General features: G+C 32.3%; 1 protein-coding gene across 1 annotated transcript in view; it reads left to right on the top strand.

Annotated features, from left to right (window-relative positions):
- Positions 1–8,787, top strand: part of LOC141558676 (pro-neuregulin-3, membrane-bound isoform-like) — a 40,279-nt gene extending 31,492 nt beyond the window's left edge. The window contains exon 5 of the mRNA XM_074296235.1: positions 8,196–8,787. Coding sequence (XP_074152336.1) covers positions 8,196–8,703 — 508 coding nt within the window. The 3' untranslated portion in view covers positions 8,704–8,787. The remainder of the gene's footprint in view (positions 1–8,195) is intronic.
- The last annotated feature ends 3,862 nt before the right edge of the window (positions 8,788–12,649 follow it).

Here is a 12,649-nt window from a genome sequence, read left to right as displayed (position 1 = left end):
GCACTAATATCTGTCTGCCCAGGTTGCATGTACCTTCGGATTCTAATGTTTATTGTGCAACAAGAAAATGATATTCGCACACATGTATTGTACCTAGACTATATTGTAACACATGTAAAAAGTATGGTATTGCCTGTCGTCGGGGGGAGGGAATAGAGGGAGGGGGGGTAATTTGGAAAAATGAATACAAGGGATAATATTATAATATATATATATATATATATATATATATATATAATAAAAAAAATAAAAAAAAATAAAATAAAATGATCAGTATCATCTATTTAACATCAGCAAACATCATTTATAATGGGGATAAACCAGAACCATTTTCAGTAAGAGAAGGGATGAAATAAGGTTGCTCACTGTCATAATTACTATTCAATATTACATTTGAAATATTAGCTTTGGCAATAATAGATAAAAAAGAGATTAAAGGAATCAGAGTAAGTAATGAAGAAATCAAATTATCATTCTTTGCAAATAATATGATGATATATTTAGAGAATCCTATAGGATCAACTAAAAAAGTACTGGAAGCATTTAACAACTTTAGCAAAGTTACAGGACATAAGTTAAATCCACATAAATCATCAGCATTTTTAAAGTTTATTAACAAAGTCCAGCAGCAATAGATAAAAAGAGAAATCTCATTTAAAATAACTTTAGATAATGTAAAATATTTGGGAGTCTATTTGCCAAGATAAAGTCAGTCACTATCTGAATAAAATTACAAAATACTTTGTGCACAAGTAAACACAGATCTAAATAATTGGAAGAATATCAAATACTCATGGGTAGATCGAGATAATACAATAAATATGACAATTCTTTCTAAAATAATCTACTTATTCAGTGCCATGCCAATCACAATGCTAAGAAATTACAGAGCTAGAAAAATAATAGCAAAGTTCATGTGGAAGGACAAAAAGTCAAAAATTTCAAAGAAATCAATGGGAAAAAAAAAAAAAAGCAAATGAAGGTGGCCTAGCTATTTCAGACCTAAACTATGCTATAAAGTAGCAGTCATTAAAAAAAAAAATCCATTACTGGTTATTAAATTAAATAGAGGTCAATCTGTGGAATAGGTTGGGTTCCCAAGACAAAATAGTCAATGACTATAGCAATTTAATGTTTGATAAACCCAAAGAACCCAAATTCTGGGACAAGAATTCGCTATTTGACAAAAATTGCTAGAAAATTTTGGAAAATAGTGTGGCAACAACCTATTGACCAACACCTAATACCCTGTACCAAGTTAAGGTTAAAATCGTTTCATGATTTAGACATAAAGAGTGATAGCATAAGCAAATTAGAAGAACAAATGATAGTCTACCTCACAGATCTATGGGGAAGGAAGGAAATTGTGGCCAAAAAAGAATTAGAGTACAGTATAGGATGCATAATGGATAATTTTGATTATATTAACTCAGAAGTTTGTTTTTTTAAAACAAAACCAATGCAGATAAGGTTAGAAGGGAAGTAGAAAACTGGGGAACACTTTCATATCCACAGGTTCTAACAAACTCCTCATTTCTAAATATATAGAGAGAAGTGACTCAAACTTATAAGCCATTATCCAATCGATAAATGGTTATAGGATTATTAACAGAGAATTTTCAGATGAAGAAATTAAAACTATTTCCAGTCATATGAAAAATCATTTAAATCATGATTTGTCAGAGAAATAAAAATTAAAACAATTCTGAGGTACCACTACATGCCTCTCAGATTGACTAAAATGATTGGAAAAGATAATGACAAATTTTGGACAGCATATGGGAACACTGAGACATAATATACTGTTGGTAGAGATATAAACTATCCAATCATTCTGGAGATCAGTATAAAATTCTGCCCAAAGGACTATCAAATTGTACGAACCCTTTCATCCAGCAGTGTCTCTAATGGACCTGTGTCCCAAAGAGATTATGAAAAAGGGGAAAGGAACAACAGGCAAATTTGTGTGTGTGTGTGTGATGGCAAGGAATTGGGAACTGAGTGGATACCCATCAATAAGTTATGTATATGTATGTTATGTAATATTATTGTTCTATAAGAAATGATTAGCAGTATGATTTTAGAAAGTCCTTCAGAGATATATGAACTGATACTAAGTGAAGTGAGTAGAACTAAGAGAACATTGTACACAGCAAGAAGATTATGTGATAGATTCTGAAGGAATGTGGATCTTTTCAACAATGAGATGATCCAGGTCAATTCTAAAGGATGGAGAGAGTTATGTGCATCTAGAAAGACAAGGATAGGGACTGAATATGTATCACAAAATAGTATTTTCATCTTGTTGTTTGCTTATTTTTTCCTTTATCATTTTTTCCTTTTTATTTATATTTATTTATTGTGCATTTTAACATATATTGGTTTGCTTGCTATCTTAGAGAGGGGCATGGGAGAAGGAAGGAAGAAAATTTGGAACCCAAGGTTTTGCAAGGGTAAATGTTGAAAATTATCTTTGTATATATTTTGAAAATAAAAAGCCATTAATTTTTTTAAGGAATGCTCCATTTATTCCTATGTTCTCTGATGTTTTTGATAAAAATAGATGTTGTATTTTATTAAAAGCTTTTATAGCAAAAATTGAGATAATCATGTGATTTCTGTTGGTTTTCAATTAAAAAATATTAAAGGGGGAAAAAAAACAAAAAACAAAAAGTGCTCAACCTAGTATCTATCATATAGTAGATCCCATATAAATATTTATTCCAATTCCTTCTTCATTAGAAGAGAGTGCTTTTAATTGAATCTTGTAGCTTTAAAAATCTTTTAAGGCCTTAATGATTTTTATATTCAAGAAATACATGTCCAATCTGTCAGATATTAATTCTTTTTTACCAAAAGAACTCTAAATTTATTTCCACACAAAGTTAGTCTTTTCTTCTATTTTTTTTTAAAAGAAACTTGTTCATAATGTTTTTTTTTTTTTTAAGTCTTACTTTCCTTTGGATTTTTCATTATATAATATGCATTAAAGGTTGATAAATATTGAATCTGAGAACAAAAATCACTTGTAGAATAAAATATATAACACAAATTGACCTCATTCTTGGCCACCCAAAATACCTAATTATCATTTTGTCAGAAGGGAGCATATCTCTCAAAAGATTAGAATGTGTATTGGTAATAAAATTTCTCAGCTCAAGGCTCACTCCTAATCTGTCCAAATCTGGAGGAATGAATTTATTTCTAAGAATTATCAGCCATTCACTATTAGAGGCTTTTTATCAAATCTATTCATAATAATGATAGTCAAACTCCCACTGTATTTTTTTTTTCATATTGCATGTGTCAAATAGTCTATCTATCCCTGAGTAATATCCCTTGGCAAAAGGATTAAGTTGTAAATTGAAGAAAAATCTTAATTGTTGTGAACTTTTCTGTTTTGAAGTATATGAATTCACTATTGTCTGTCAGGCTAGTGCAGAAACAATAAGGATAATGAGTCATCCAAAAGACATATTGAGCCAATGTATATACATGCATCAGACCAGAAGAAAAGGCATTCCCGATATTAGGATCAGAATTTCCAGTAGGAAAGTCAATAAATTCAATTTTTTTTTTCCCTTAAATAGAATTCTCTAAGAGAGGATTTCTTAGTCATTTTGTCTAATGTGTCAAGAACCCAGGTGACATTCTGGTGAGGCTTATGGTACCTTATGAAAACAATATTTTGAAACCCCTCATAACTGAAAAAATAAGTTTAACATCTATTAGAACAGGATTTTTTAAGCTTTCCACCAGAGAAATTTTTTACACAACCTCTGGTGTAGAGGTATATAAAATAGGTGTGTGTGTGAGTGTGTGTGTGTGTGTGTGTGTGTGTGTGTGTGTGTGTGTGTGTGTATAATTTACTGATAACAAATCATAATTTCTAAACTTCTCATTCAATTATATGATTTCATAGAGGGTTGCAACCTGCAGTTTAAGGAACTTTGTATTAAAATATAATAAAAACAAATATTTTCCCCCATCTAATTTCATAGATCTATTGAAATCTGTCTTTAGATCACACATTCAAATTTCTAATCTAAAGCAACTTGACTTAAAAAGAGCTCATTCAAAGTCACGAAAAGGGGAGGAAATGTCTGGTAAAATTGCTTGGATATTATGGAGACTAAAAAATTACTTTGTCAAAATTTTCATTTTTAAACAGTCATTCTTATTTCAAATATATTAAACTATTTTGATTTACAGGGCATTTCAGAAGATCAACATTAAATTCATCAGTATATTCAAGACTACATTTCAAACTTATTTGTATTTTAACAATTCCATCCTCTGCTTTCTTACCTTCAACACACTAATAGAATACACTTGCCATGGTTTCTGTACAATACAAATCTAAGTATGACTAAAGTCTTCACAGTCATAATAGCTAAATTTTGTATAAAGTTTTCTCTGTGCCCTCACTATATTAACATTATGATTTATGATTTTTATTTTATTTGATTCTCATAGCAGCCCTGAGAGGTAGGTGCTATTATTTTCATTTTACGGATCAGAAATTAATGATTATAGTTAGTTAAGTATCTGAGGTGGATTTGAATTCTGGTCTTCCTGATTCCAAGCTAAATGCTCTATCCATTGGAATTACTAACTGATCATGTTGTTCGATCAAAGCACGGACTTTTAGAGGACTTCTTAAGGACAGGGACACTGTGTAACAGTATCCCAGTGCCTAATATAATACTTGTCACAAATGTTTTTTCACAATAATTTTATTGATATAGTTTATTTTTATATAATATATGATATATAATTTATATAATATATATTATAATATATAATATATTCCTGATTTTATCACTCCCTCTCCACTAATGAAACATCTCCTATAACAGTTTTTTTTAATAATAGCTTTTTATTTTCAAAATAAATGTCAAGATAGTGTTCAATACCTACCCTTGCAAAACCTTGTCTTCCAAATTTTCTCTCCCTTTTCCCCACCCCTTCTCCTAGACAGCAAATAATCCAATATATGTTAAACATGCACAAGTGTTCTATATATTTTTTTTACATTTATCCTGCTGCACAAGAAAAATCAGATCAAAAGGAGAAAAATGAAAATGAAAAAAAAAAAAAAGCAAGCAAGCAACAATGACAAAAAAATGAAAATATGATGTTGAGATACACATTCAGTGCCCACAATCCTCTTTCCAGATACAGATGGCCCTCTCTGTTGTTGAAAAAAGCCACATCCATCAGCACTGATCATCATATAATCTTGTTGCTTTGTACAATGTTCTCTTGGTTCTACTCAATTCACTTAGCATCAGTTCGTATAAGTCTCTCCAGGCGATCCCATTGATCGTTTCTTATAAGGCAATAATATTCCATAAATATTCATATACCATAATTTATTCAACCATTCCCCAACTGATGAGCATCCATTCAGTTTCCAGTTTGTTGCCACTGCAAACAGTGCTGCTACAAACATTTTTTCACATATGGGCCCTTTTCCCTTTTTTATGATCTCTTTTGGATAGAGGCTCAGTAGAGACACTGCTAGATAAAAGAGGTGCGATTTAATAACAGTTTATTTTTTAAAACAGGAAGACATCACAACTTAACCAATTCTGACAGCATTTGCAGTATCATACAATTCCCTCATATTAATGTTTCTTGAAAGGTTGAATGGAATGAAATTTTAAAATGGGGCTAAAGCCAATTCCATAGTTTCTGCATATGAACTATTATAATATTTTTCTTCCTCCATCTATCATATTGAGTTGTTTCAAGGGAAGAAATATTGGCTATGCATGCATGTCATTTATATATAGTCAGATATATATAGTCATTTATGTATCTATGCTATATATTCCAGCTTCTTAAACTGTGTTTGGCAACTCCATATGGGGTCTCATAACTGAATGGGAGATTATGAAATTATAATTAATTATCAGTAAATATTTGATTTGTATACCTATTTTACATACTTACAAACCTAAGGTCATGTAAAAATGTCTTGGGCATAAAGAGGGTAATAGTGGAAAATGTTTAGGAACCCATGCAATTCATAATATGCAGCATAAATATCATTCTCTCTGAGAGCTGCAGAATTTACGCTTTGAAATTGTGATGCTGGAGAAGATGTTTCAGAGTCTCTTGAACAGAAAGGAGATCAAATCAGTCAATTCATAAAGAAATTAAGTATTCAGACTGTTCATTAAATGGTCACACACTGAAATTGAAGCTTTGGCCACAAAATAAAACAGGACTCATTGGAAAATACCTTGTTTTGGGAACAATTGAAGACAATGGGGAAAAAAAAAAAGAACAGCAGAGAATGGAATGGATAGATACCATCATGAAAACCACAAATAGGCACTTGGACAGATTTCAAAAGTTAGTGGCGAATAGAAGGGTGTGGGATACTATTGTCCATAAAGGCATGAAGAGCTAGACACAAATCAACTCTTGAACAACAATAACAGCAATATTTCCTCATTCTGTTTCCCTATTAATTTCCCTTATGCATTGTTTTTGTTGTTTTTTCAGTTGACTCAGTTGTGTCTAACTTTTCATGACCCAATGAATCAAAGAGCAAAAATGCTGGAGTAGTTTACCATTTTCTTCTCCTATGAATGAGGCAAATAGAGGTTAAGTGACTTGTGCAGGATCACACCACTGATAGTGTATGAGGCACAGTCTCTATCCACTTAGGTACCTGCCTACCCTTATGCATAGATATTTTCCTCAAAAATTTTCAGTGATTCTTACTTTGTCATTATCTACTTAGGAAACTTTAAACAGTTTAGCTTGGGATACACAGATATAGATATCTAGATAGATAAATTCCTTAACATGCAAGTGTTACACATATATTCAGTGATAGAGTAATATATTTGTACATGAATGTACCTATATACAGTACTACCATATATATCAAAAGAAAATGATTTTTTTTAAAGTTTTTGTTCTTGAGAAGTTTACCCGGTACTACTTACAACATCCTTCTCAAGATAACTAATTGTATGCACTAGTGATGAACTGGAGATTTCTACATCTGTTTTCTCTCTTCCCATGTGAGTTAAACTTTTCTTGCCTTTGAGAGCCCTGAACGTCTATATAACCAACTCTGACAGCAACAGGATGGAGCTGAGAAAACTTTATATCAGCTGAATAATTAATTAGTATACACTAATTAAGCAGTAGACCAATCCTTTCTTCATAAGAGCCTTAAGCATATGAAGATCTTCATGTTATTCCTATTCGTCTGGGACCAACTTCAGAAAGAAGATGGGTAATCATAGAACAGAAGAGAGGCATGTGTCTGATTCTACAGCTTGGAGTGTGTTTTTAGGGATTAAATAAATATTTTGTAACAAATGAGAACCAGACAGCTTTTTTGTGATATAGGAGGGAGGGAGAAAAGAAGGGATGGAGAAATGGAGAGAGGGAGGGAATGATAGAGGGAAAGAGGGAAATATGCAGACAGGCAGGCAGAGACAGAGAGAGAAGGAAGGAGGAAAAAGGGGAGAGGGGAGGGAAAGGCAGGAAGGGAACAATAAATTTAACTTCCTCTTTATGTCAAACTCAAACAATCTGGCTGAGAATCTTCTCAGTAGGATCCCTCATTTCTTGTTAAATGACCTATTACAAGGTTGGAGGAAGGATGTGAGAGGGGATGCAGAAAGGGTTCTATTTACATTATTATCTTTAAAATCTGGGTGATACAGAAAATCCAGCCCTGTAATTCCTTCCCAGCTCAGCATGACAACTCTACTTTGGATCCAAATGTTAAGTTAACAAATCTTTTCCAGGCATTGATGTGAGGCCATAGCTATTGCAGTTTGCCAATTGCTGGTAAATGAAGCTTACTGCCTTGTAAGCCTTTAGAAAGTGGTAGCCTTCTGACATTTCTCTAAAATGGGATATTAAAAATGAGAAAACAAAAAGAAAAACCAAGTATAGAAGCACAATGATCCCCCTCCCAAATTGTCACTATAACCTATAATGAAAAATTAGAAAATTAGAAAAAGAAATATCATTTGTTTCCTTTCCTGATTGTCTTTTGGGACATGGTGACATAAGAGATAAATGTCACTTCTTTTACAAATGTTAGACAAAGACTAATTGTCCAAGAATAGAAAACAAGAGGAAAACAGCCATCTATTTATGTATTTTTTTCTCCTCTAATGGGAAAATGAAATGTTATCTTTGTCTTTCTTTTCCAGGTATCCATCCAGTGGATTAAAAACACAACAAAACACAACAATAAATATGCAACTGCCTTCAAGAGAGACAAAACCCTATTTTAATAGCTTGGATCAAAAGGACCTAGTGGGATATTCATCCACAAGGGCCAGTTCTGTTCCCATCATCCCTTCAGTAGGCTTAGAGGAAGCCTGCATGCAAATGCCAGGTATTTCTGACATCACAAGCCTCAAATGGTGCAAAAACTCCTGTTCTGCTGAACTTGTCAATGTGAGTGGTCCAGTCAGCAATTGTCTTATAGTAGAACAACAAGAAGTAAAAATATTGCTAGAAACTGTCCAGGAGCAGATCCGGATTCTGACTGATGCAAGAAGGTCAGAGGACTATGAACTGGCCAGTGTTGAAACTGAGGACAGTGCAAGTGAAAACACAGCCTTTCTGCCCATGAGCCCTGTGGCCAAATCAGAAAGAGAGGCACAATTTGTCTTAAGAAATGAAACACAAAGAGACTCAGCATTGACCAAGTGACTTGGGAAATAAGGATCTGTGCATTCAATGCTTTGCTAAACAGGAAAGAGAGGAAATTAAATACAAATTATTTATATGCATTAATTTAAAAGCATCTACTTAGAAGAAACCAAATAGTCTATCGCCCTCATATCATATAGTGTTTTTTAAGAAAATATTTTTTTAAAGGGAAAGAAACATTTCAGGAGGGATAAAGCTTACATCAAAGCTTTTTGGTAGGTTTCTGAATACACTTTCAGTTTGTTTTAGCACTGTTCTCTTTGGCTCTTAGAAAGCTTGGGCTATGCATAAAAACCACTCTGAAAGTTCAGTGATAGCCTTAGATCCATTTGGGGTTTCAAGGTTTAAAGGCAGAATACTATTCACTGATTACAGACTCTTTACTGAACAGGTAAGTCCCTGAAGCTTTGCTGGAATATGTTCAAATATTTAATTTCTTGTCTACCCGATAGATTCACTGCAGGTCCCACTGTGGCAACAAATTTTAATATTTCCTATTGATTTTGAAATAATGGCACAAATTACTAAACTCTGAAATGGTCAGAAGCACAGGAGATGCAGGCACCCTCCAAAACCCTCCAGTGTACTACTATGAGAGTGTGCATATTTCATAAGGTTTTAAAAGAGCTAAATTTGACACTGGCAAAAAGTCAGCCACCATAATTTATCATAAAACGTACTACTTAAAAAGTCATCCTTTGAAGCTTTTGATTTTCAAAGGAACACTTGTAGGGATTTGTGTGTATGTATGTGTGTGTGTGTGTGTGTGTGTGTGTGTGTGTGTGTGTGTGTGTGTAGGTGTGCCTGCATGTACTCACATGAAACTGTGTGTATGTGTGTGGGCTTTCTTTCCCCTAATCTTTGATATATATATATTTTTTTCTTCTGAGATAAGTCAGGGAATCCAATATTCAGCCAAATGTGTTTCCATTCTAAATCCAAATTTTATTTTTTTTCTTTCAATTTTTGCATCATATATAAACTTAGTAATTTTCCTGGAGCTCTGGGCATTCAAGATGGGATCCTCTTAAGGTTTTAAACATTTCTCTGCCACTTTTTTTTAAAAGGCAGAAAACATTTCATCAGAAGACATTACATTATGCACTGAATAAACGTAAAACTCTGCTATTTTTTTTATTCTGAATTACATTTCTTCATATAAAAAGCCAAATAGCCTTCTCATCTTCTTTGCTTAAATGACTGAAACTTATTTTTTTAATCTACTGTATTCCACATGAACTAAGACATTTGGCTTCTCTTATTTGGAAGGGAGGGGCAAATTACTAGAATGATGCAGACCAAATTCATAAATTTACAGGGAACCCTTACTGGCCTAATAAATTGTGATAGAGGTTTTGTTTTTTTTTTGTTTTTATTGTTTTTTTAATAAAGCAATATTTTGCCCAGTGTCAAGTCAACATTAACATTTTCTAAAGATTTATCTTTTCTTTTTCCTTTCATAGGAGAGTAAAAAAATTATTTTTTCATAAACATGAAATAGTTTATTTCATTAATAATTTTCATTTTTTTTAGCCAACTCGATAATTATCATTAATTTACTGTTTCTGTGGCTACCGTTTTTAATCAGTATTTTTACTAATAAATAAATAAATGAAAAGGAAAGAAATTGAAAGGAAAACAGAATTCTGAAGCAAATTGGAGAATATTTGCTTAGAAATTCATATTGTAGATTATCATAACATAAAAGAGCTTTGGGTTATAACCCATTATAAAGAAAACCTGAATACCATATATTTTTCATTGTGAATTAATTTAATATTGAAATGTAGTGGTGGATTGCTATCAAAGAAGAAACATCAGAATTTAGCAAGGTGTTTCAAAAGTAAGATTAGCTTAATTTAAATAGAGTAGAAAAGCAACAAATTCTTAATGTTTCACTAGATTGTAATAAGGCATTTGGATGAGGTGAAGGTGCTACTTTATACTCAATAAAACTCATATGAACTGCCTTTATAAGTTAACTGATTGAACACAGAGGCATTTCATGGTGATAATTTAACAAAGTTGTTTGTCCCTTTTAAGATTCCACACTTAAGTTTTAGAAACGTAAACTTCTAAGTGGTGTGTCCCATTCCCCATGGGACTTCTGTTGAATGGAAGTTAGAATTTTGCTAATGTGTCCCCATGTAGGCAGTACAAGTGAGTATGTGAGAGCAAATTATCCATAGATGTGTCCACTACAATGGGATCTATTCCTCAACTACATCTGTGAAATGCTCAGCTAACTGGGAGAAGTTGTGTGATGCATAAAAATTTAATTTAATATCTTAGCTATCTTGAAAAGACTGAAACTAGCCAATTATAACCAAGGTTTTTCAAATTTATCTTTTTAAAACTATTCTCAATGAATAAGTTAAAACAACCCCATACTCATTAAACTATAAAATGAAATCCCATACACATGGATTCTAGTCATCAAATTGTATTTGTGCTATTAATCACACAATATGCTCCCATAGAAATTGTGACATCACAGAAGTGGACATAATGGAGTTATTCATCTGGAGTCACTATCTGAATAATTATCAATTAATTTCAAACAAAATATTGTCTATCATTGTATCTATTTTTAAATGTTAATAGCTCACTATTTTTTTTTTTTTGCCTATTTTTGGAAATATCCCATATGAAAAATGTACAAGCAGAAAATATGTATCCATATGTATGAATTTAAAAGATCTACATAAAAACACTTTCAAAGTCATCTCAAACAGTAAATACCTGGAGCTTGTCAGTACCTTGCCCTTAGAGCTCATTTGCCTTTAGGCAAATCTTTGTGATTTAATAAGACACTTTTGATTTTTTTGAAATGTCTTTTCCCCCTTCTTTATTATGTGAACAAGAGGCCTCAGTTTAATTGAATATGTTATTCATTCTCCATTTCAAAATAAGGTTTGCCTATTGCATTATATTAAGGCACTTACATAATTCACTAAAAACAGAGTTATTATTTCCCAGGGATTGCTGAAAAAATGTTAATGTCATTGATGAATGGGAGATGGAGGGTTCTCTGGAGGAAGGACTGGGAATGGAAGATTAACATGCAGAACTTGCATTTTCTTGGGGAAGGGAGGTATGGCGAGTTACAGTATGTCTCCTCGGGTGGTCATCTTACATTGCTTTAAATTAATGACTTGGCATTTTCAAATTAATCATATATTTAATATGTTTTCATTATTTTAAGTGACAAAAGAAAGATGTGAACTGAATGAAATCATTTTTTGAGACTGAATTTTGTGCTTAGTAATTATAAAAATCAACTTAAAGAGAGAAAAAAATTTAGTGTCCAACTCATTCAGCAAAAATCCACATTGTATAGCAATGGCCATTTAAGAATTCAGATGATTCAAAATGATCTCACTGTATCTGGACAAACCTTGGGAAAGTTGGACCAAATGAACCTGACAGATGTAAAAAGTAGATTGAATTAGAAAACAAGGAGGAAGAAAGAAAACCAAAACCTTCCTTCTCTTCTTGTTATTTGAATGTTGTAAACATCATTCATTTCAGTTTTAATTACCAGTCAAGTCTAGCTTTTGAAAAGCTAATTATCAAGATGGCAGAACTGTTAGTATCATGTGTCTTTCACAATTGTCAACAAAGGTGGTTCTCTTCTTAGTCAAACCCTAAAGAAAAGGAAATATTGCCCCAGAACAACTGTTGTTAAATAAGTTTTCCAACTAAATCTATCCTAAATATTAGAAATAGGGTTTTTTTGTTTGTTCTTTTGGATATGGGAAACCTATATTTTATATATAATGAACACTTTTGTATTACTATTCAATTGTGTAAATTCAGTATATGGTATACAACTATGGCATGTCAACTGTGTTTGTACTGTAGTCATAAGAAATATGTTCATTTAATAGAGAGCCACAGGCATCTGTGCTGTCCCCATTATTTAATGCATATCAACATGCAGGAG

This window comes from Sminthopsis crassicaudata, chromosome 2, assembly GCF_048593235.1.
Source record: "Sminthopsis crassicaudata isolate SCR6 chromosome 2, ASM4859323v1, whole genome shotgun sequence".
NCBI classification, from domain to species: domain Eukaryota; kingdom Metazoa; phylum Chordata; class Mammalia; order Dasyuromorphia; family Dasyuridae; genus Sminthopsis; species Sminthopsis crassicaudata.
Note: the sequence above shows the minus strand (reverse complement) of the source record. Positions and strands in the feature narration are given on the sequence as shown.